Genomic DNA, 26852 nt, shown 5'->3' with positions numbered 1-26852 from the left:
CAAAATTTGTGTGTCCTTTCTAATTATTGCATTTGAACTCGCAGAAGCTATAAAACCTACACCATTTTTCCCTTCAAAAATAAAAACATTAGCAAACCGTAAATAATCTAGAGAAAATATCTACTCTAAACAAGAAAAAGTAACACTAAACTTTATTACCCATCAAAGCTGTCAAAGGAGGACAATGAGCACAAAGTATTTTATTCACACAGCTACATTTTTTCCATTTATAAGGGAAACTATTTATCAAAATCAAACAATCTGGTAGTTGTAGAACACAACCACAGCTAACTTGTCAAAGCCTGAATAAAACACATGGAGTTTAATTCAGGAGTCATCATTCTGCGGGGTGAGTTAATCTGTATGATTTTCAATCTTCCTCAGTCACCAAATGTGTCAGTTTTTTTTTTTTTTCTCCTTTGAGACATCTCTCCATTTTCAATTATTTTGTGATCTTGACCCTATCATCCTACTCTAAGTTTAATTTCATTGCAAATAGGTCTATGTAATTAACATCTTACCCGATCATCCTAGTACTCTTTACGCTTTCACTTTGGATCCATTCCTCATACCACAATATACTGATCTTTATAAAACCCGTTGTGTCATTCCCTGCATAAAAATTTATTTTTAATTGGCTCTCTATTCCCCAAAGGATACACTACATTTCTTGAACAGAAAAGTTAGCTGCCTTACCACACTATTTACTAAATGATTCCAAGATCATTTATTATTTACTGAATTTTGTAATTTTGAGGTTTCTACACTTGTGGTCCCATCATTCCACATTTCTGGAAGGTTGTCTTCCTTCTAATCTTATTCATACAAATACTGTCTGTCCTATAATATCCTACTCAAACACCTCCCCTTTACTCTTTCCTGATGACTCAAAGTAATCTCTCCATCTCCTGTAATCCCACAGTAATCAGTGAAATTAACTTGATAATTAACTATTTGCTGCCTAATTCTTCTTCACTGCTGCCTGAAAAGAGTTAACGTTTCATAATTAACTCTTCAGATAAATATGACCTGTATTTCTAACCACAGCTCCTGAACTCTAAGATGAACTAAAAGATTATTCATTTTTAATGATGTATAAACTGAATGCATTCACAAATCTCAGCATCTTAAAAATGGAGACCAGAGTAAGAACAAGTTTCTTAAAAGCAGAGAGGCAACATCATTATCCTTATTTACAAGGGTAGCTCTCATGCCACTGTGCTCTACTGGGAGAAGAAAACTACAGGTTCTATCCACCCCTAGATATTCCCAAGGCCTCTACTGTCAAATGTAAATGAACTATACCTTAGGCTCTCCCAGAACTGCAGCCAGTATAACCCTTCCTAGGGTAAGAATGACCTCTGTGAATTATATATAGATAGCACATGAGGGGAACTGAGGGTCTTATCTCCAACTTGTTATCCATCAAACCATATAGTGGCTGTTTGCCAAGCTCATCCACATGAATGAAAAGATACTGAATACCTGCTAAGAAGAGAGCACTAAGCAAAATTAAAGATCTCTTTAGCTGCATCAGGTGGGAATGGCCCAGGAGCAGCTAGACAGGTATCATTAAACTCATCCGGATAACCTTATGGACTCATTTTAGTTTCCACAGAATCTGCAAGCTGTATGTCTATTTCAGTTGAATTTTTACTTTTTTTTGTTTCCCTTATCCAAAGTACCCAATCTATGGCTTTGAGTATGAGTCTTCGAAGACTAGAGCAACTCCTTAAAAGGCTACAGCAACTCTCATATTCATTTTCTACCTGACCTGGATCATCAGGCTGCCATCCATGTGTATTCCTGACAAATGGTCTGAGAAATGACCACTGCTGGTGTTTTTTTAATAAAATGAACCTTCATTCTACCTCATTATAACAGGTACAGATGTCAGAGTATGTATTAAAATGAAAGATCTCAAAACATACTATTTATTTCTTAATTAGAAGTCTGAAATTATTTTGTGCTGAATCATAAACAGCTGCTAAACCTAGTATTTTAAAGCCAACTCATTACCACATAACTGGTTTTCCCTTTCTCCACGAATAGGCCTAAGTCCGGAACTTTACCAAGGTAGTTATTATTAGTACCACCTCCCTCTATCAATGGGCAAAGGAAAAAGGAAAAAGAAAAAAAGTTTGAGGCAAAGAGAAATAATTTGCCCAGAGTCATACAACTAGGAAGAAGAAGCACCAGAAATAGAACCCACACAACTTGATTTCAATGTTAAAGCACTTAAATTCTATGCTAGTCTACCTCACAATATACTATGCTGGCTAGCAAACTTTCTTTTTTGTTCTATCATGTCCCGTGTCTTCTTTTGAAATATCAATTATAGATCCTCTTTTCACGTTTCTCCTCTCTTCTCCCCTTCATTCGGTGTATGGCAAAAAATTTAAGACAGTTAGTTCTTTTTTGACTTGGGAAACACTAAGTTAAGGGAGTTAAAAGGTAACTGTATAATATTTGGTATATCTGAGTTCTAGGCCAGAGTCTATCATTAACCAGGCAAACTGTCTAGCCAAATCTTGTGTGTATTTTGAATCAACAGCACATATCTCAACCTGGCCAAATCTCAAACTCTCTTAGTTTCCTCATCTATGAAATAAAAGGAATAGATATAAATAGCTAGCACACTTTCTAGTTTTGAAATTCTAGGATGCTGCAAAATGGGAAGGAAAGGAAGAGCAATATAGACACAACTGTTTCACTCTGCAAACCATATTTATAACGAGAAGGGAAAACCACGGTAGAAATTTAGCAATTGGGAAAAATAAGCACTCAAACTCTATGCAATTGAATATTGCTTCTCTCCCCCCAAATTACTACCACAATAGACTATACAGTACCTAAAAAATACGCAAAATTAAAATGCCAACTGCTGGTCACTGCTGGTACTTATAAACATAATTACTATTAGCGGTTACCTACCACTGATCTCTTTTACTTTTTTTTTTTCATTTACTTATTTATTAATTTACATCTAAGATAGTTAGCATATTGTTATAATGGCTTCAGGAGTAGATTCAGGGATTCATCCCCTATGTATCACACCCAGTGCTCATCCCAACAAGTGTCTTCCCTAATGCCCCTTACTCATTTAGCCCATCCCCCTTCCCACAACGCCTCCAGCAACCCTCAGTTTTTTCTCTGTACTTAAGAGTCTCTTCTGTTTTGTCCTCCTCCTTGTTTTTGTATTATTTTTGCTTCTCTTCCCTTATGTTCATCTGTTTTGTATCTTAAATTCCTCATATGAGTGAAGGCATCTGATATTTGTCTTTCTCTGACTGGCTAATTTTGCTTAACATAATACCTTCTAGTTCCATCCATGTAGTTGCAAACGGCAAGATTTCATTCTTTTTGATTGTCAAGTAATACTCCATTGTATGTGTGTGTGTGTGTGTGTATACATATATATACACACATATATATACATACACACATCTCCTTTATCCATTCATCTGTCAATGGACATCTGGGCTCTTTCCATACTTTGGCTATTGTTGATAGCACTGCTATAAAACATTGGGGTGCATGTGCATCTTTGAAACAGCACAACTGTATTCTCTGGATAAATACCTAGTAGTGAAATTGCTGGGTTGTAAGGTAGTTCTATTTTTAATTTTTGGGGGAATCTCCATACTGTTTTCCAGAGTGCCTGCACCAGCTTGCATTCCCACCAGCAGTGCAAAGGATGATATCTTTTACTTTTTAAACTGAGGAATGAAAAACTCTATATTTTAGGGAATACTGTCAACAAGAAGACTTCTCCCCTTTCCTGTGAGCCCTGTCATAACTCCAGGGTACAAACCCCAATGATACCTCAGTACTTAAAGCTTGACCTAAGTTGGGTAACAGAGCTACAAGGGCAGGAAAACCAAGATGACAGGGGCCCCTTGGGATTTTCATCAACTAATATAATCACACAACATTTTAGAAATGGAATTTGTACATCAGGAAATATGACCATGAAAATGAACATGAAATATTAGATATTTGGAGATAATAATGATGATAATTATAGTAGTAGCAGCTCTCATTTATTGAATAAATAAATGAAATGAAATACTTCATAGCTATTATCAGGTTTCATCTTTACTCAAACCCTACAAGGTATGTGTAAAATTATCATAATTTTAGAGATGAGAACTCTGAGGCTCAAAATGACTTGGTAACTTATCCAAGGTCACAGAATACAATTCTCCAGAGTCGGTGATCTTAAATGCTTTACTAAGTAGTATCATCAATCAGGATAATACTTTGTAAGCATAGGAGAGAGGAGGCCTATTTACCATTAATACCACCACCATCGACTTTGAGATTCACCACCATAAATCAACTTTGATTCTTTTCTCCTCGATCTCCAAACACAATTAATCTAGTAAATCTAAGAATTCTTCCCCAATCTTCCCCAAGTATTCAGCAAATACTTATAGAAATCCATGATATAAAAAGCATTATACCGGACAGAGTAAAACTTTTATATCTAAGTTTGTCACAAGACTTCTCCTTTCCCAAAGAAAGAAACAGATAACTGAAGGGGAAAGGAAATTGATTTTATGTGTTTTACAAATCTAAAGGAAGTATATTAAGCATGACAGAATCACCCAGTAATTCTTATTCATTACACGTAGAATGCAGCACATCTGCAAATGTATTCATTCATTTAAATTATTACATATAGATCTAGTTAATAAATTCTGATATACATAGTATTAAACTCAACACTTACATAGCAGTCACTATGTACCAGACACTGACCTAACCACTTTATATAGATTTATCTAATTTAGCCATAGTTTTACATACATTTAATCCTTATGACAGCCTTATAAAGTAATTATCCCCAATTCACCGACGAGTAAACTGAGGTAAAGTGAATTTAAGTAAGTTGTCCAGAATCATACAGGTAGTAAGTGGCAGAGCTGGGATTCATATCCAGGTACTCTGGCTCCCGTTCTGTGCTCTTGACCACTGCCTTCTAAAGAGGAGGGGGAAAAAATCTAAAACTAGAATAAATCATTAACATGGTGGTAAATAACAAAAATCATGGTATTCTCTGGCTTTTATACCTGCTGCAATGTCAAATACAGATAACATTTGTTTGTAGGAAAGGATAAAAACTAAGGGAGGGCGGGGAAAAAACTCATTAACTATACCTCTTGCCCAGATCTAAACTATTTGAGATCTTAATCACTCCTTTCAATCTCTGGTGCCTTAACCTCGATCACCACTTTTCACATATTTCTGAAAATGAAAGTGTTATTCACATCATGATGATGCTTTTATCTGTTCAGTTGTGTGTTTTGTTCTGCAGAGGTGAGCAGGTCAACAATGCAGAAACCAGGACTAACAAAAGTGAAGAGGTTTGAAGTACATGCCACAAATGCTCTTACTTCCTTATGAGTGTCTCAGACATGTGTCATCTTCACATTTCCTAAGAATACTGACCATGTCTACCATTTCTTCTGTAACCACTAATAGGTACATGCATTTATTTTTGTCTCTACCTAATAAAAATACTCTATTGAATGATGTGCTACAGCAGGTTCTGATAACCATAAACTTGGTATATCACCTATATATTGTGAGGCTACTTTTCTTGTGGGTTTGGGAAAAATGGGCAGACAGGAGCTCTGCTGGCTTTTCCTACTTCAGAAAGAACATGTATAACACTAAGTACACTTTTGAGAAGTTTGTGGCCTCTTAACCATACAACTCTGGTAGAGCTCACTTAGGCATCAAGGTTACTAGAGCAAAATGCCATCTTCGTTAGATTTAAAGTAAGTACCTATAAGACAAAAAGTGTACAAAGCAAATATTCCCCTTAAAAAGGTGTTAAATAGATACTAAGTTCAACCTATGTGATTTTGTGTAGTCAATCTTGTACGGTAAAATGCATAGTTATGATACATGAGTAGAGAACTATTAACAGAGTTCATGTACCAAATATGTTTTTACAGTAATGCAAAACATGATTATTTCTCCCTTATAGTTTTAGTGGAGGCATGGAGGATGGAGAACTCAGCTCAATCCAACTAAACTATAAGCATATGCTTTATGACTCCACCAAACCACTCATTCTGCAGTTTTTACATACTTTTTATTGTAGCCTACTATGTTTCAAGCTTTACAAAAAGTAAAATAAATTTTTTTCCTATCAGTATTGTAAAATCAAATTATTTTTTAAATGATACAACCTGCTGTGATGGAAATGTATTATTTATACAATATGGCAAAGTCTAAATACATTTCACTGGCAGAATTTCTACAAAATACTTGCAAATTTCATTAAAGTTTAAATTGACTTGTTAATGATTTTACAAAGTATCAAAATTGGTTTTTAGCCAATATCAATATTTACTTCTGAATTAAAAAAAACTCAACAGACTATGATACTCAGTGGAATAAAGTATTTTGGTAAACTGAGACTCTTATTAACAAAATTATATCTATATTTAGGATTATGAAAAAAATAGTCAACTTGGTAGATGGGGTTTAATGATAAAACCCAAAAAGTTCATAAACTTCCTATTAAAAGTGTATTGAAGACAGCTTCTAAGATAACCATAAATGTCTTTCCTTGGTGAAAAGATTTCAGGAGAGAATTAAATTGTTCAAAATTATAAATAAAACATAACTTAACTAGATAAACCATTTTAGGTTCAAAATCATGACCAGCATAGAAGAAGCAAAGTTAGTGGAAGAATGGATTTCAATGAGAACAAAAATAAAGGGTAATATATATATATTATATAAAGGATATATATATATCCTTTATATATATATATAGTATATATATATATAGTATATAAAGATAGATATATGCTATCTATATAGCATATATATCTATTTATACTATACACACACACACACACACACACACACACACACACGGTTGCATGGTAGATTGGGAATATTTAAATATTAATCTTGGGTTTTTAAACAGAAAACTAATTTACTATAAAATCAATTTAACTTTGCAATGCACACAATATACATTCAACATAGCATAGCAAATAGCAAAAAGAAAAGTAAGAGTAACTGTGAAGTCCATCTCTAGAGGCAAACTTAATTTCACGATCATGAAATATGTAAAACTTTGGATGTACTAATATGTTCTCTTCTCCTAGAATCTTATTTACTACTCAAGTACAACAAAATTGAAAGTCTAAAAGGAAAGTACACATAAGGTACAAAGGCACCATTTAATACATTTTAAGAAATAAGTTATCACACAGTAACTCAAGTCTTTGAAAGAAAATAATCCAATAAATAGTATTGTGTTCTCCACTATATAAAATCCATACTTCACAATCTAAACAGGAAAACTACCTTTCCTACTCACAATGGTATTTAAAGAATCGAAAACTTCTGAAGGTAGAAGAATATTTGGACAATCAGTTTAACTAGCCCCAAGGTTAAAATGAGGTGCCCAAGGATTACACAGGAGAGAGGATAGTAAATCCAAGTCTTGTGATACCCATAACAGTACTCTTTACACTACAACCCAGCTTTCTCATCACAGATTCCCAAAAGGGAAACACTAAAACCATGTTTAATTGTCTCTTTAATAATTATTCTTAATTCTCCGTGACTATCCTATTTTTTCCCAAAGTATTTAAAATAAATTAAACATAGGCTACAGTCAAATATAATAGCAAACCACATATTTTAACTCAACATTAAAAAAAATTTTGTTAATGTTTATATATTTTTGAGAGACAGAGAGAGACACAGCATGAGCAAGGGAGGGGCAGAGAGGGAAACAGATTCCGAGGCAGGCTCCAGACTCTGAGCTGTCAGCACAGAGCCTGACGCAGGGCTCAAACCCATGGACCAAGAGATCATGACCTGAGCTGAAATCCGATGCTTAGCTGACTGAGCTACCCGCTACCCAGGCACCCTTAATTCAGCATTTTTTAATGCAAAATGACATAACCCATATGGAGATTATGGACTACAATCACATACTGTTTCCTTCCACTTATGCCAATATGCTTCTAGGGTTAAATATCCATAAATTTTATGCTTGTCTATCTTCTAATGGTTAATTCTAAGAGAAGTAAATAGTTCATTATTTATTCAAACTATGACATTTTGGAAAAGGTAGCTCTTAACCTCGGCAATTTACTGCAGAGTCTGGAAACACAGAGTTTAATTTTACTGCCAGCTCTTTGGTCTAATTTTTAATCTTTCAGTCTCATTATTTTAAAGTTTGGGGGGATTTGTTTGTTTACTGCTAAAAAGAGGCTCTAATCTTATGACCTCACTATGTGTAGAATGTTAGCTTGGTCCTATTTTCTCTTAACTGCCAACCGAGAAATGTCATCTGTTATGTGTGTTTTGATATGCTTCCAAGAGACAGAGCTATAGAGTCCCAGATATAAACAGCTGATGACTACTGGAACAAGAACGGGAGAGGGAAGACTGGAAACTGATACTCTGAAAGTCAGTGCCATCTCTCAAAGGTAATACACGAAGAAAACAATACACAAAGAAAAATTTATGTATGGAGAATAGCTAGGCATTCTAAACTCTTCCAACTCTAGTAAAGAGTATTATAGGTAATCCAGGTGTAGAAATATTTCCTTCATTGTAAGAGATAAAATAAACTCCCCAAATATGACAATAAATGGAAAAAAAATAAATCTACCATGAAGGTACTGCGTATTCTAGGATACTCCCATGTAAATACGTAATCTTCATTTCTCTTAACAGAGTTCATATATAAAAAAACTTATTTATTCTGCCAAAGTACTTCATAGTTTTAATCAAGGGTGATGAACAAACTTACTCTAGATGAGTCATAAGAGGGGCTTGGTTGACCACTTGTTCCCCAAGATGTCGTACCTCCTCGTTCATCCATACCTGAGAAGAAAGTGAAAGATTTAAATCCAGAAGGATAGTATGATGGATTTTTTTAAAATATAGTATAGCAGAGAATAAAATTCAGCAACTAGTATTTGCATTTGCATGGAACTAGCTGTGTATCAATTCTTGTCTCAGAAACCTGAAGAGCATAAGTTACCTTGAGGGTCTTCGTCACTGCTCCATACAGTGTCCAATATACAATGGAGAATTTCAGAACCAAAATATGTCTCTGGAGACTTTAAAATAGGGCATAATCTAGATTTCCCATTTCTGTCCGTACCCACTGCTACTTCTAAGAGTAAATGAAACTTTTTTTTTTTTTAACGTTTATTTATTTTTGAGACAGAGAGAGACAGAGCATGAATGGAGGAGGGTCAGAGAGAGAGGGAGACACAGAATCTGAAGCAGGCTCCAGGCTCTGTGCTGTCAGCACAGAGCCCGACGCGGGGCTCAAACTCACGGACCGCGAGATCATGACCTGAGCCGAAGTCGGCCGCTCAACCGACTGAGCCACCCAGGCGCCCCGTAAATGAAACTTTCTATAGTTTAGTCCTGCCTACATGAAAGTATGGAGAATTTAGTTCTTATGGATAAGTCTTAAAAAATCAAGCAAGTTGAACTGTTCAAGTTAATAAAACTGGTTTCTAACATAGCACTAATGAGATATTCTTAACTGAAGATATCAAACTAAATCAAACTATACCAAATCATATCATATCTATATTAGTTATATCGAAACTAATAAAAAATGTGACAACTCATGCTTATTTTGGAGAGAGACAGAGACAGCGCATGTGCATATGTGCAGGGGAGGGGCAGAGAGGATCTGAGGTGGGCTCTGTGCTGACAGCAGTCAACCTTATATGGTGCTCGAACTCTTGAGATCACGACCTGAGCCGAAAGTGGGACGCTTAATGGACTGAGCCACCCAGGTGCCCCTAAAATCTGATTCTAAATGAGTAGGTCTACACTTATGAAAATTGCAAAGGAAAACTCAAAGTGAAAAAAGATAAGTAACCATTTACAAAAAATCAGTTCATTGTGCTCCTTAATGTGCCTTCTGAAGCTCTGGTTCCATTATTTTACCTTCCAATCAATCCCTAGAAAAAGCTGAAAAACCGGGAGACCTCTCAATCCATGTATCTCTCCCTTTTCTGTTCTGAGGACCAGTCTTTTTTATCCTTGACTCCTAACAGCTTATGCTTTCCCAACCCTTGCCAAGTTTTCTATGATGAAATAAACACAAATAGTTGCCTTTTTTACATTCTTGCATGAGAAAACTGATGCTACAAAGACAACATTCTGCTAAGTTTAGAACTTCTTTTTCTTAAAAACAATTTTTTTTCAAAATCCTCTGTGATTTAGAGGAGAACGTGATCTGTAATAAGTTAAATACCACAAATTTTCCAGTAACCAGCCAGGATTCCCAAGCCACTTCACATGGACAGAACTGCCAGCTGAAGGGACAGAACTGCCAATTGTCCATAGGTGACAAAAGCAGGCAAGGAGGAGTGAGTTTCCGAAGCAGAGTATACGAATTACTAATTCAGCTGGTAGGACCCTAATTTATTCTTTTTATGAATCTGTACTTCCTATATTAAGTGACTGATGTATAATTTTAAAAGTTTTTAAAAATACTATAGAGAAAAGATGGATACCTACTACAGAAAACACTCAAGGCATAATTTCAAGAGAACCAGATACCTTGAAAACACAGAGATCACGAATAAAAATACACAGTGTTTTGTTCATGCTTGGATAATTCTTACTAAAACTCTAGATTTAAAAAAGATTCTACAAATTGGGGTAATAGCATGTAAAAACACACTTCGTTACCATCTCTCCAGTATCACCAGTTATCTGTAGGCTATATTCCAAGCATTTTCCTTGTAATCAACACTGCAGAACAGAAGCCAGAATTCCTATGAGGCCCAATCCAAGACAAAGGCTATTATTAACACACAAAATAAATACTACTTATGAATTGCTAATAATTTTATGTAAAGTTTTTTTTAAATCATACTTTTCATTTGCAACTATGTCTTTTTAACATTTTTTATACTATATAGCCAAAGTGAAATACAAAGTCAAATTGGCTATTGAAAGCAGAGTCTCAAATATTTGTACACCCATATTCTATTCCATTATTTACAATAGCCAGAAGGTGGAAGCAACTCAAGTATCCACTGACAGATGAATGGATAAACAAAATGTGACATATACATACAATGGAATATTATTCAGCCTTAAAGATGGAGGGAACTCCTACACATGCTACAAAATGGATGAACCTGAGGACATATGTTAAGTGAAATAAACTAGTCACAAAAAGGACAAATACTGTACAATTCCACTTACATCGGTGTAAATTCATGGAGACAAAAAGTGGAATGGTGGGGTTGAGAAGAAGAGGGGAATCATACAGTGATAGTTAAGAGCAGAGAATAGAAACTTATTTTGATGACCCTATCTTAATGAAAATGATCAGACTATAGTTTATTCTTTTTATGACTCTGAATCATCTTACATCAAATGAGTAACAAATATGAGGCCTATGTGTTATTTACATATCTCTGTAAAAGAGAATGCAAAAAGGTGAGTGCCTATTACAGAAAACATCTCAGACAAAATTTTTTAAAGATCTAAAATTATGTGAAAACACATACTCAATTTGCATCAAGTGACACTACTTCCACAGCATAAAAGAAGAGTAAAGATTAATTAAATGAGATGGTAATTAAGTAAGCCAACAGCTAAACAGTATGACATACCAAGGACAGTGGACACGGCAGGGGGCTCAAAGGATGCTATAGAATAACAAGGATCTGGGTAGGTTTTAAACTCAGAGCTCTTTAGTTTTATTGTTAACATAACCAGACTCTAAGTAGAAGGTCGTGGCTGGCACTGACAAAGGCAAGAGTCATCTTTCAGCATCAATGACTCCTTTCTGCTGAAGACAATGGCTGTACAAACAGACATATGACAGGAATAATAAATTTTCCAAAGCCTCAGATATAAGACCAAGATAAGCAGAGAAAAAGAAATTACACACAGAAAATAAACTTAATATAAAACTGTACAAACTGATCAAAATTTATACAAATTGATCAAAATCAAATTTATCAACAAGAAAATATAGTTGCAATACTGTGATTGGGAGAAAAACGTTTCTATTAAGATATGTCTGAACCACCATTGCCATATATTTTCTTTCCTTCCCATTTCTAGTCTATGCATTCCAATTTAACAATTTTAGAGAAGCTAGTTCCACGACTGATAGATTAAAATGGTGGATATAAGAGAAAGTTTAACAATCACACTAAGTAGCAGAAACCCTTGGGAGTCTTGCTTAACTTTCTAATAAACTATTCTATTTCTATTCAACAAGATTAAAAGGGTTCATCAATATTTTAATATAGAGACTAAAGGACTCTTTTCTTTTTTAATCTTTATATACAGATTCTCTTAAGTCCCTGCTTTTTTATATGGAACCAATTAAAATCCAATATATATTTTGATTCTGTAGGTCACAATTTAAAAGGTATACATATTATTTTTTAATATCTTCCAGTAAAGAACATTATATTTTTTAAGCTTGTATCAAAAAATAATGGCTTGTAAATTCAGTGAAACAATTTGCTACTTTCTCATTTAATAGGAAAAGTAACTAAAAACAAATCATAAGTCACTACATACACAGGCAATTTTTTAAGAGGCTAGGACCCTGGAGAAGGAATTAGAGGTAAAAAAAAATGAGTTTTTGAGATGTCAGAGAGCAAAATTCTTCAAGGAGCAAGTAAACTTCTTGGTAAAGTTTAACATATGACATTACTCTTTTCTATGAAGAACTCAGATATTGGTCTACACCTGCTTCCTCTCTCCTGCTACCATCTTTAGTTTTTGACCAAAAGTGCTCTCTCAAGTTAACCATAAACTATGCTTACAACTTCATCTTATCTCTTCTTTCATTCTCCTAGCACAGAGTCTTATAGATTTCTCTAGGTTTTTAACCACCAGGGAAAAACTGAAAACAGATTGGGAGGGGGAATGATTTTTCTACACCCTCAGCATCTATTCTGCTCCCCATGCCCTCCACCATATGGGTCCAAAACAGTACAGAGTTTGTATACATAAAGCATACTCATGGTTTGGTGAGGCTCAGCGAAGACCTCCCTGCCTGGAGGTAAAAGGGGTGAATGAGGAGAAAAGCTGCTGAGCAGTTCCATATTTTCCTACTTGCCACTATTACCAATAACCTGCTGCCAGAGACTAAGACTAGGGTAAAGTGACACACAGGTCTAGAATTGGGAAAATATTTCTAGTAGTAGGTAGAGAGACTACTGAGCAGAGAAGGAATAAAAGGAAGAAGGGGGACAATACTAAGAATGGAGTGAAGATGAATAAGGGTATCTCTGTAGTAAAGCTGGTAAGAAAAAAAAAAAAAACCACTACAGCCACTTGCTTAGTATCTATCCTTATGAAAAAGGGCCATATATAAAGTTGGAAGGAAGAGCACAGGAGACTGTATCTTTCTCTCTCTCTCTCTCTCTCTCTCTCTCTCTCTTTCTCTCTCTCTCTCTCTCTCTCTCACACACACACACACACACACACACACACATACTGCTCTAGGAGCAGTGAAATCAAGTTTTCTTATCTTAGCAAGTAAAACGTACTTCAAAAATATCAAATCCCAACACTGTTATAAATAAGGGAAAGATAATGTAGACTGCAGGATTGCCATCTGCTATAAGGTGATTCAATAAATGATTTGATGAAAGAAATCTGATTGGAGATGACTATGTCAAATAACCAAAGCTATGAATGTATCTCTTCAATAGTTTCCCTCAATTTTATTTGTGGAGTAATGACACTTGTTTAGATAACACTCCCAGGTTGCCATCAATTGTAAAACAAAACACAAGTAAAACTCATCACCATTTCTATTGTATGATTTTAGATTCTCATGAAATAAATCTACCAATGTGTTTTTCTCGAAATTCATTGTGAAATAGGATCAATTAGAATATAATAGCACACCTTTGCTGTTATACTAAACATCAACAAAAACAAAATGGAAAAGCTATGATAATATTAAAATTGTAAGTGTATTTAAGAGAATTTAAGACACAGTGCCTCATATGAAAAATGTAACAGTGATTATAAAGGTTTGTTAAAGTTATGAAATATTAGGGTTCTGTACCTAGAGCAGTCAAAAGAAACAATTTAATTCTTTTTAAAAGTAGATAAGAAAATAAAAACAGTAAGAAGAGCAAAAGGAATCACAGGTCACCTTTTAAAGTTCAATCACAATTTCCATTTGGTATTATTAAGAACAAAGATTTACAAGTAGGGATATTCTAGTGCCAAAATACACTACAGTAAGGTAGTAAATACATGACTAATTCCAAGAAAATGAATAATTTTGAAAATAACGTTCAAACACAGTTATTTTGCTATGTTATTAACCACATCATTCTAAATAAATACCCTGTAAAGATACAATTCAGCAGGACATTCCAGTAATTTAAACAGAGTAGAGGATCCAAAGAAAATGGCAAGTCTACCTATTTACAAACAAGAGATACAGCCTGATGGCCAGAGACTGAAACGAAATTCCAGAGGGCAAGCAGGTATGTTGTACTACCTTGGGAGCTATCTGGTGACCTGGTATTTTGTTTCTCTTGCTATCTGAAAGTAGAACATTCTTATAAAATGTCCTACAAAAAGACTTTTGTAAGTTGAAATGGCAAAAAGTAAACAAGCAATTACCATTTGTAAAAGCAAATATCCTCTTCCAATTTCTTTCAATTACCAAAAACAGGTACAAATGTAGGTCTTTAGTAAAAGCAAAGTGGCATAAAGTGAACTTTTGCAGAGTGGGGGAAACCTGTACTCCTCCTCTCCAATACAAATACCAAAGCCCTATATCTAAACAACATTGTCAGTTGTTTTCCTCCATAGAGGCACTTAGGCAGTCAACTCTTAAAAACAGGCTTGATTGTCTCTCTCACACTCTGGAGGACTCTCAGCAAAAGGTCTCTCAATAGTACAATCCCATTAGATTGATATTACACATTTCCAAAGTCTGTAACTCACTATATTTAACATGATCATTTCAGTTCAAGCCATCAACCATCTCTGACATATATTACTGTAAGAGTCTCCTAAAGGGTCCCTATTCTTCTTTTCCTTCTACAGTCTATTCTTTACACAGCAACTAGAATGACCCTTTAGAAACAAATCATGTCACTCCTATGCTCAAAATCTACCGAAGTCTTCCTTCTCTTGGATCAATCTGTTTCAACAACATGGCCCCTGCTTTTGCTTGGTGTTTTTGAGCAAAAGCAAGGGGCCATATTGGGATCTTTCCATTTGCCCTTTCCTCTTTATAAAATGCTCCCACCCAGATATCTGAATGATCTCTTAATTTCCTTCAGGTCTCTGTTCAAATGTCATCTTATAGGTGGATGTTTACTGTCTTTTTCCAACAGATTGAAAAATCCATCAAAATAAGGATGTAGTTTGTTTTGTTCAGCTTTAACCATTTGGTAACTAGAACATGCTTGACACAAGTAGGTATTAATAAATATTTACGGAAGAATGAATGTATAGAGTGGAAATAATAAAATCAGTTTAATAAAAGTGAGGCTATACCAGGTTCCCTATTTGTTAGCTTATCATTACTTTTACACAGTAATCAAAACCAGTCTTCTAAATAAATATACTTTTTTAAAAACTCTGTGAGAAGTAGTTAGATTGCAAATGACTCTATAAACCAGATGACTACTCCCAAAGAGCAAAAATTACTAACAACTTTTAAAGAAATTAAATCCTCACTAGGCTTGGTAGCTAAAGAAACTACAGACCTTAAATATCACAACTGTGAAATGACCTCATCACATGTCCTAAGAAAAATCACTTTGTATTCATTATAGTACAGCCTATAACACATTGCTATAAAAGGAATTTTAAATAAAACATGTTCCAAAAAGATTCATATACTCAGCATGATGTTGGGATATTTACAAATGTAGTTAGAAACGTAATGATTCTCTTTAACTTGGTAACATTCTTCTTTCCTATTTCCTTAACTAGTCACTCTTCATATTAATTTCTACCTCATCAATTTTCCAACTATCACATTTGTTCTTTTTACATACACAATACCCTGGGGTTCAGGTACTGTGTATTGCTTGTTCTTCTATTATGTTCCCATTTCAATCCACAGTTAACACTGCCAGCACATTTAACTTGCCATAAACACAAGTTGGGTCATATCCATTCACTACACAAATGTGATCCTCTCTCTGCTGCTTCAGGTTTAACATTCACACACCTGAGGGTGGCATTCTTCAAGGTGGCCTCAATCTGCCTTTTCAGCTTCAGTACTTACTATATCCCTTCAAAACCTCAAGGTCCCCCAACCTCATCAGGACATTAATCACTCCCCAAACATGCCAAATTCATCTTCTACCCCTATTGTTCCCTAGCCCTAGAATATCCACCTTCATCTAAACCTTAACCTATTAAATTTCTAATTCTGATTCATCCTAAGATCAAATGTCCCCTCCTGAGAAGTGTTCTCCAGCAACTAAGCCTAAATTAATCACACTTCTTTAGAAGTTAATTTGTACTTATTCTGTCTTAAACACTGATGGTTGTTTTCATTTACATTCTACCAATAAAACTTTATAATAGGGAGCATCTCTTGTTCATCTCTATGTTTTTCTGGTACCTAACAGAAGTGTGGTATTCTGCATTCAAATGTTTACTGAATGATTCAGAACATATAAAATTAGGGATTCATGTAACTGTCTGTCATAATAATTCAATAACTAAGGATGGGTTAAAAACAAGAGGCCCAAAATAGAAAAATTATGCCTAGCAACTCAAAAAATAATAATTACTTTTTAAACAAAGTATTATTGGGGCGCCTGGGTGGCGCAGTCGGTTAAGCATCCGACTTCAGCCAGGTCACGATCTCGCGGTCCGCGAGTTCGAGCCCCGCGTCGGGCTCTGGGCTGATGGCTCAGAGCCTGGAGCCTGTTTCCGATTCTGTGTCTCCCTCTCTCTCTGCCCCTCCCCCGTTCATGCTCTGTCTCTCTCTGTCCCAAAAATAAATAAATGTTGAAAAAAAAATTTAAAAAAAATAAAAAAATAAAAAATAAACAAAGTATTATTTTTAAAAGCAGATGACAAAATGTGTTGCAGAAACCTCAAAAGTGACCTAGTAAGCTCAGCTTCCAGTACAATGCAGTAAGCTCTGATAGACAGGCTTCTATAAATTCTGGGGGAAAATACAAATATAAAACAATTACTTACAAGCTCTAGAAAGTGAACAAAATCAGGCTGATTTTGGATGAGAACATAAACTTGGAAGAAAAGACCAGAATGATCTTTAACAGATTTTAGGGATCAGAACAAGTGAATTTCCCATTCTTAAAGCTTTATCCTACACATAAGCAGTAGCCACAGCATGTAAGCACTAAAGTTCCAATAAAAAACATCTTTTAGGGGCACCTAGGTGGCCCAGTCAGATGAGCATCCTACTCTTGATTTCGGCTCAGGTCATAGTCTCACAGTTGTGAGATCAAGCCTGTGTTGGGCTCTGTCCTGGGCATGCAGCCTGCTTGGGATCCTCTCTCTCTCCACTCTCTCTGCCCTTCCTCCCTCACTCTCTCTTCACCTAGCTCTCAAATAAACATTAAAAAAAATCTTTCTAGCTAGAAGAATGGTACAGAGCCTGGAAAGCAACAGTCATCACAAAGTAATGACAGAATGCCCAAGAGGAGAGATGCAAAAAAGAAGAGTCCCAAATTTTTGGTATATTTCTACCCAAGTCTTGGCTGAGTCCTGTAGCACATTCACAGGGCAGGCCCAAGGCAGTCTGCAGCTGAGACTAAAACAATCAAATCAAGACTTGAGCAGATGCCAAACTCAGGCAACAGAGAGTTTTCACTTTAAGTCTAATCCAATTAATGGCTCACTTAAACAAAGAAATCAAAACTCTTTGGAGGAACATGAAAGAAAACAAAATTTCCACAAATACATTCTTAATACCCATAATAGAATCCCAAATTCCTTGATAATGAAATGTGATCCAATCTCAAAGGAAAAGATAATCAAAAGAACAACCTCAAGATGGCCCAGAGAATGAGATTTTCAAATAAGGATATTAAAACAGATATTGTAAGTGTGCTTAATGAGATAAAGGACCTACGTTCATAATGAAGGAAAAAATGGAAAATTTCACAGGGAAAAGAAAACAAAAAGAAAGCACATATAAACCTTAGAAATAAAAATTAAAATACCAAAAATCTTAAAAAAAAAACAAATTTCCTGATAAATGAATAGATAGATAGGTAGATACACAGAGAGACAGATATTGTTTTGAAAGTTCTTTAGGTATCAGCTCTCAGGATTGGGGCTCAAAAATTGCTTGTTCATGTTTATTGTTGTTATAACTTTTGAAGATACCTCTTCTTTCAAATGTGAACATTTTGGGAGACAGCCAAAGCATAAGAGACTCTTAAAAACTGAGAACAAACTGAGGGTTGATGGGGGGTGGGAGGGAGAGGAGTGTAGGTGATGGGTATTGAAGAGGGCATCTTTTGGGCTGAGCACTGGGTGTTGTATGGAAATCAATTTGACAATAAATTTCATATATTAAAAAAAATAATTAAGGGGGCGCCTGGGTGGCTCAGTTGGTTAAGCGGCTGACTTCAGCTCAGGTCATGATCTCGCAGTCCGTGAGTTCGAGCCCCGCGTCGGGCTCTGTGCTGACAGCTCAGAGACTGGAGCCTGTTTCAGATTCTGTCTCCCTCTCTCTGACCCTCCCCCGTTCATGCTCTGTCTCTCTCTGTCTCAAAAATAAATAAACGTTAAAAAAATATAATAATTAAGAAAATAAATAAATAAATAACCCACAAAAAACAAAAAACAAAAAACAAAAAACAAATTTCCTGGATGGACTTAAGGGAAGAATAGTGATGACAGATTAAAGAGAGTAAATTTGATGAGCACTCAATAGAAATAATTCAATTTGATAAAAAGAGAAAAACTACTAAAATAAAAATAAACAGGACCTTAGAGACCTAAGGGAAGACATTAAAAAGTCTAACAGAGGCATAATGATATAACAAAGAGAACAGAGTAGGAAAAACATATTAAAAATATTTTAAAAATATTTAAAAATATAAAAGCAATAATGATAAAAAATTCCACAAACGTGATAAGAGACATAAACTTACCAATTATAGACACTCAGTGAATCTAAATAGGATAAATATGAAAAAAAAACCATGTAGGCACCTAACAGTCAAACCTCTGACAACTAAAAATAAATACAGAGAAAAAGTTGAAAGTGGTTAAGAAAAAGAGACACATTACATAACAGAGAAGCAGCAAATACTTATGTAGAAGCTGCAGCAAGTTATCCAGAATATCTAACTAAGATTAAGGAAAGTGGCTACACTAAACAACAGATTTTCAATGTAGATGAAACACCCTTCTGTTGGAGAAAGATGACATCTAGGATTTTCATAGCTGGAGAGGAGAAGTCAATGCCTAGCTTCTTCTCAAAGCTTCAAATGAGAGGCTGACTCTTCTGTTAGGGGCTAATGCAACTGGTGACTTTTAGCTGAAGCCAATGCTCATTTGCCATTATTAAAATCCTTAGGGCCCTTAAGAATCATGCTAAAAATACTCTGCTGGTGTTCTACAAATGAAACAACAAAGCCTGGATGATAGCACATCTGTTTACAACATGGTTTACCGAATATTTTGAACCCACTGTTCAGACCTACTGCTCAGGAAACAAACAAGAAAAAAATATTCCTTTTAAAACATTACCACTCATTGACAGTGCACCTCATCCAAGAGCTCTGATGGAGATGTACAATGAGATTAATGGTGTTTTCACGTCTGCTTGCCACCGCTTCTGTTCTGCAGCCATGGATCGAGGAGTAATTTCAACTTTCAAGTCTTAGTATTGAGAAAATACATTTCATAAGGCTAGAGCTGTCATAGACAGAAACTCCTCTGGCAGATCTGTGCAAAGTCAGTTAAAAAACTTCTGGGAAGGATTCACCATTTAGATGCCATTGAGAACATTCACAATTCACGTGAAGAAGTGAAAATATCAACATGAATAGGAGTTTGGAAGAAGTTAATTCTAACCCTTGTGAATGACTTTGAGGGGTTCAAGACGTCAATGGAGGAGGTAACTGCAGATGTAGAAATAGTAAGAGAAACAGAATTAGAAGAGGAGCCTGAAGATGGGACTGAAATGCTGTTGTTTCATGATAAAACTTTAACGGATGAGGAGCTGCTTCCTATGCATTAGCAAAGAAAGTGATTTCTTGAGATGGAATCTACTCCTGGTGAAGATGCTCTGCAGATTGTTGACATGACAACAAAGGATTTAGAATATTACAAAAAATGTAGTTGACAAAGTAGTAGCAGAGTTTGAAAAGACTGACTCCAATGTTTAAAGTTCTGCTTTGGTTACAATGCTATCAAACAGCATCAGATGTCACAAAGAAATTGTTTGTGAAAGGAAAAGGCAATTGATGCAGCAAACTTCACTGTCATTTTATTTGAAGAAATTGCCCCAACCTTCGGCAACCACCATGCTGTTTGGTCTGCAGCATCAAGACCGAAGCAAGAACCTCTACCAGTGAAAAGATTACAACTTGCTGAAAGCTCTGATGACAGTTAGCATTTTTTAGCAATAAAGCATTTTTAAATTAAGATGTATACATTGGTTTTTTTAGACATAATGCTACTGCACACTTAACAGACTATAGTATAAATGTAACTTTTATTTGTACTGGAAAAGCAAAAAATTTATTTGACTCACTTTACTGCAATACTCGCTTTATACCCACAGTATCTCTGAGGTATGCCTGCATAACATCTCTCATAGGACTTAGAATGTATTTAGAAGTAATAGATATGAGAGGTACCTGGTGGCTCAGTCAATTAAGTGACCAACTCTTGGTTTCAGCTCAGGTCATGACTTCACAGTTTGTAGGATCAAGCCCTGTGAGAGGCTCCATGCTGACACTGCATGAATCCCACTTGCTTGGGATTCTCTTTCTCCACCCCCTGCTCATGCTTGCTCTCTTTCTCAAAAATAAATTAACTTAAAAAATAAAAGAGAATACACATGAAAAATACAGCATAAAGGAAGGCAGGGGTAGGGTTAAACAGACTTGTGAGGTCACAAGATTTCTGCATCTTATGTGAACTGGTACCAATATTAACTCTAAACAGACTGTGAGAAGTTAATGATATATATTAACATCCTTAGAGAAGCTACCAAAAAGGCCCAAGGAGATACATCACTAAAAAGCTAACTAATAAATTAAAAGGGAGTCCTGAGAAATAGTCATATCCAAAAGAAAGAACAAAAGTACAGTCCAAAAAAAAACAGAGAAAAACAGAAAAAAACTAAATTAGTAGCACTAAATCCAACCATACAATGAAACTTTCCATTTTTGTCTAGGGAGGAAGACAGAGAAGCAATCAAATAGATACTACTCCTTTCAATGAGAACACACCTCACTGCTCTGTGCACTCATCAAGTTCACGGTACCACTCTTTGTGAATGAGACAATTATATTTGGGTTTGGTGGTGGGGAAAGGAAGATGAAAACATTACAATTGTACATTAAACAAAAAACATACAATAGCATACCAACGTAAAAACTGCATACATAGGTTTTTAGTTTGTTTGTTTGTTTTTATAGTACCCATTAGGATCATAAGCCAGTACCAATAAAACAGCTTCTGCATAACTATCAAGTACATTTTAGTGGATTTTTGCTGATTACCTAACACAATTTGCTATTTAAAAACAGCTGTGTGAGCAATTACTATTCTTAACTTAATTCCACAAACAATTCTATTCATTTCCTGTAATGAGGCCTGTGTACTCCCTGCGTTCAAGTCTTAGACCATTAATTCCTGCAATGGAAACACACTCTGCCTCTCAGAAAAACTCCATAAAAATTTTTCCTTCATGTTTTCCCTATTATTTAAAAATCTCAGATTTTTTTTTTTTACTCAGATGCTCTTTAAATTGCCACTCATTTCTTTCTAGACTCACAAAACAAAAATTTACATTGACCACCTTCACTCCTTACAATTCATTCACTGACTCACTAATGAATCTCTTGCTAGTTTCTAGTCTCTTCCTAGACCCAGGCCCAAATCTGAATGTTAGGCATTGAGAAGGCTCTCAGTAAATGTTTGTTTTTAAGATAAAACTGAACTTTTTCAGATCATCAAAGGTTATCCTGAAATGAAATAACAAAGGCCCCCTGCTGGTCTTCATTTCTCAGCTCTCTGTATCAGAGGTCTGCAAACCTCTACTGTGAATGACCACAGAGTAAATATTTGAGGCTTTGTGAACCATACACTCTCCTTACCAATTATTCAACCCTACTATGTAGCACAAAAGCAGCCATATATAAAATGTAAACAAATAAAAAGTGGTTGTATTCCAATAAAACTTTATTTACAAAAATAGGTGACAGACCATGGACCATATTTTGCCTACCTCTGCTTTATGGCATCCAGTCCTGTTAACCACGTTGCCTCTCGAGGCAACATTAACTTTTGGGCCTCTATTTCTGCATATTATCACTTCCTTTTTTATATGAAAATTAAAAGTATCTGCTCTTCATCCCATGTTCTTCTCATTTTATGCTCGACCCTTGGACAACTCATGCAATTTTGTGATTTTAACGGTCTCCATCAAATGATATTTCCAAATGCACATTCCAAGGATTAAGCTCTGTTCCGTATTTTGGGTCTAAAATCATCAAATTCTTGCTGGAAGCTTTCATTTGGTTTTCCTGCCATTACCTAAAAGCCATCACATATCTAATACCAAACTCTTTGTATGCCCTTCATCTCTTCCTCATATGCTTCTGGGTCCTAATTATTAGTATTTCTAATACTGCAGGTACAACTATAATAATTTAGGTCAATTAGACTTGTAAAATGGTATCATCTTTGATTCTCCCTTCTCTTCTCCCTCCACTCTCCCTACGCTGAGTGTTCTTTATGAATGTCTCCTGAGGCAGCCTTTTTGTTCCATATTATTCTGGGCTTTCATGATATCCTACTTAGATTTTTTTTGATAGAGTCTCTCTGAATCTTCCTAAAACACTATTTTATAACGTTTCACTAGCTTATTATACCCTGCCCATATAACCTTCCTAAAACAATCTTTTAAAACACATTACCCCCAGATTTAAAAACTAAACAGTTCCAGTGCCCTACTGCCAAGAGAATAAATCCCAAATTCTTCAACCTGAAATGGAATATTTACTCATCAGTTCTACAAATGTTTACTGTCAATTGTGCAGGGTTTTATCCCTCCTATGCTCAAAGCCTTTGAAAATCCAGTTATACTGCCCCTTCCCTCCAACCCTAGGAGTGAAAACACTTACTAATTTCTTACTATGACATACACACTCATGGTCTAGGGAGGATTCTAGGCACTGGTGATACAGAGACGCACAAGACACAGAAACCCTGCCTTCAAAGACTTGTCATTCAGTGTCTTACCTTTCAAACTCTCAACTGTAACTATGAGGCAGATTCACTGTACACTGAATCATTCACGACCATTTCACTGCTCTTATTACTCCTCTTAGCACTTCTACCTCCTGTACATTTAATTAAGTCTTGTTGGTTTAATGCTCACTTTAAATTCCACCTCTGCTATACAGCTTGCCCAGCTTCACTAATTCTTACTCAGTCCTGTTCAATACTAGTATAGAACTTAAAAATCTATGTCACACAGCACACAAGTTCTTAACTGTTCTTAAGTGAATACCATTCAACAAGGGGTCTCAAATTAATCTGAGTGAAGACCATATTCAGCTCTTATTCTAGATCATCTAAAGTCCTGAATACATAGAACAAAGTCACTTTAAAAAAAAAGCTCTTACGTAAAAATAACACTGCTAATTACTGTAAGGGCAGGTTTATTAATAGCAGGTATAGCTTTTTACTTATCTACTTGTACTGATTCCCCCCACTCTCACTGGTGAACAGCATGTTTGCAAGGGAGCCTTCATAAAGGGCATGACTAATGACCAAAACACAAAAGTAACCACATTAAGAAGACACTCAGCTGAGACCTCTGACATTAGCACAGTACTCTAATGGAATGAACTAAAACTCTCCTGTTCACAATCGTGCATAGTGTAGCACCACGTAAGCAAAACTTAGTGCCATGTACAGATTTCTAAATCTTGAACTCTCATGATTAGGGTCTAATTCATAAAAAAAATTAATTGAACTTAAGTCATTTAAGGGGCGCCTGGGTGGCTCAGTTGGTTAAGCATCTGACTTCAGCTGATTTCGCGGTTCATGAGTTCGAGCCTCCTGACAGGCTCTGTACTGAGCCTGGAGCCTGCTTCAGATTCTGTGTTTCCCTCTCTCTCTGCATCTACCCACTCATGCACTCTCAAAAATGAATTAATGTTAAAAAAAAATTTTTGTTTTGAATATCTATGGCTCACTTGGTTGAGCATCTGACTCTTGGTTTCAGCTTGGGTCATGATCCTAGGGTCGTAGGATCGAGCCCTACTTTGGCCTCTGCACTGAGAGTGGAGCCTGCTTAATTTAAGATTCTCTCTCTGTCTCTGCCCTTCTCCCTTGTGTGTGCTCTCACTCTCTAAAATTAAAAATTAAAAAAAGAGATGTACAACTTATAAAGATGAATAATTAGATCAAAAATTTACCACAGCATCCACCTTTAGAGCTGTTAAAACTAGCTAGAAAAGTTGGCCACTGCCTATGTAAATAAGTCATACCATTCTTGAAACCTCTACCTCAGAGTACTTTTAATTTAAAAATATAGGAGTGTTTATCAAAATTATTTATCAGCAATTAAGAATATACACTAAAAATGACTTTCATTAAACAACAGAATATAATCTTGACATAAAAATAAAATCTGTACACCAATCTTACATATTGTCTGTGGGCATGTAAAATGTTACAGTTTAGAAAACTGGCAGTTTCTTTTTAAAAGATAAAAACATATATACCCTGTGATACAACAATCTATCCTCAGGTACTTGCCCAAAATAAAATGAAAAAAGCAGTCACAAAGAAACCTTTACAGTAATATTAAGGGCAGTATTCATAATAGCTAAAACTGGAAACAATCCAGATGACCATCAATTTAAAAAAAGAATAGAAGATCTGTAGTTTGCTCATTCAAAGCAATACTGTTCAGGAACACAAAGAAATGGACTAATGGTACATACAACAACATGCATAAATCTCAGTAACTTTATGCTTAGTAAAAGAAATCAAATACAAAAGATTCCATTCATATGTTCATCTAAAATGGAACAAACAATATCACAGTGATAAAATAAAGACAGTGGTTGGTTGCTTCTCAAGTAGTTGACTAAGAAGTAGTACATGGGGGAAAAAAAGAAGTAGTACAAGGGATATGTATGGGGTGAAAAATAAACTTTTAAAGAACAAAATGTTTTAGTGACCATTTTCCTAAGGTATTCAATTGAATAACAATTATAAACTAAGGACAAAAATTTTTAAAGCAACTATTTAAACTTCTTTACATTTATTTGAGAGAGCACAAACAGGGAAGGGGCAGAGAGAGAATCCCGAGCAGGCCCCACACTGCCAGGGCAAAACCTGATGCAGGGCTGGAACTCATGAACTACGAGATCATGTCCTATACCTAAGCCTAAGAGTTGGACGCTTTACCTACGGAGCCTCCCAGGTACCCCTAAAAACAACTATTTGAAGGCAAGAAGAGTGAGCAAAAGTAGACAGAAATTAGAGAGGATCTGATTAGTGGGGAAAAACAACAACAACAACAAACACATTCACTGAATAAGATCCAAATCTACGTGGCTGGTCCAATGAAGACACTCCAGTCAGCATGGCATGTGGTGTGGTTGAATAGTAAGCAGAAAGCTACTATCTTCTTAGCTTAGGAAGCCAGAAAACAAAATTTGGGAATGTCAGTGTGGCTAGAAAGTAAGGAGGGGAAACACAGAAAGGATAAAGCCGCTGTTGGGCAAGTTCCAAAAATTTATATTTAAACTCCCCTCAAATCCTTGGCTGAACTCTAAATGAAATAAACATAGGGGACAATACAAAAAACCCGACTGAAAGCAACATCTAGAAGGCTAAAATAACTGAGCATAGATTTCAGCTGCTGGTACCACAGAGGAAACTAATTAGGGATGCTTGGTAAATAATTTGGGCTTTCTACAAACCTGCTTTAACAAAGCATAAAACCAAGCCTCAAGATAATTGACCAATAATGTAACTACTTACCAGAGCAAAAACAAACCTCTGCAGAAGAGAAACTAAAACCTCTATGATACATCTTGTACATTTTCTAATATAAAATAAAAAACTTAACAGAGGCAGAGAAAAATAAAAATATGACCTATAGCCTAGAAAGAACACTACATACACACATACCTCAAGATGACACAGATGCTAGAATAAGCAGCAAAGGATTTTAAAGCAGCTATTATGTATTCAAAGACTTTAAGAAAAAGATGGTCAAAATGAATAATCAGATGGACACTCAGCAGAAAAAATGGAAGTGTATTTGAAAATGGAAATTCTACAATTTTAAAATATATTATCTGAATAAAAAAATTCACTGAATAAGCTAAACAATGGACTGGAGCCAGAAGAAGAAATTGTAAATGAAAATGAACAGAAATCAATAAAGAATTATTCAATATGAAGTAGAAAAAAGAAAATAGAGCCTTAGCTACCTGTTAAACAATGTTAAATGGCCTAAAATGAATGTAATTAGAATATGAGAAGTAAATAAGCGAGAAAATGGTGTAGAATATACATCTGGGGGAAAAATTGCAAAATTTCCCCAAATCAGTGAAAAATATCACTGACTGCATGCAGATCCAATAACCTTAGTAATCTCTAAGGAGGAA

The 26852-nt window shown here is 35.4% G+C and overlaps 1 protein-coding gene and 1 long non-coding RNA gene across 10 annotated transcripts in view; one reads left to right on the top strand and one right to left on the bottom strand.

The window, feature by feature from the left end:
* The window catches only part of TCF12 (transcription factor 12), a 382333-nt gene that overhangs the window by 212951 nt on the left and 142530 nt on the right, over positions 1-26852 (bottom strand). For 8 of the 9 annotated variants that reach the window (XM_086710772.1, XM_086710771.1, XM_086710774.1 and 5 more), the window contains one exon: positions 8801-8874. The exons of the other annotated variant lie outside the window; for it this stretch is intronic. In XM_086710772.1, the coding sequence (XP_086566898.1) occupies positions 8801-8874 (74 nt within the window). The remainder of the gene's footprint in view (positions 1-8800; positions 8875-26852) is intronic. 9 annotated transcript variants of the gene reach the window in all.
* The window catches only part of LOC147580239 (uncharacterized), a 32949-nt gene continuing 14336 nt past the window's right edge, over positions 8240-26852 (top strand). Inside the window, exon 1 of the long non-coding RNA XR_015252670.1 lies at positions 8240-8474. This is a non-coding gene — a long non-coding RNA (uncharacterized LOC147580239). The remainder of the gene's footprint in view (positions 8475-26852) is intronic.

The sequence above is a fragment of the Puma concolor genome, chromosome B3 (genome assembly GCF_028749965.1).
Source record: "Puma concolor isolate L17-30 chromosome B3, mPumCon1.1.hap2, whole genome shotgun sequence".
In the NCBI taxonomy this organism is placed as follows: domain Eukaryota; kingdom Metazoa; phylum Chordata; class Mammalia; order Carnivora; family Felidae; genus Puma; species Puma concolor.
Note: the sequence above shows the minus strand (reverse complement) of the source record. Positions and strands in the feature narration are given on the sequence as shown.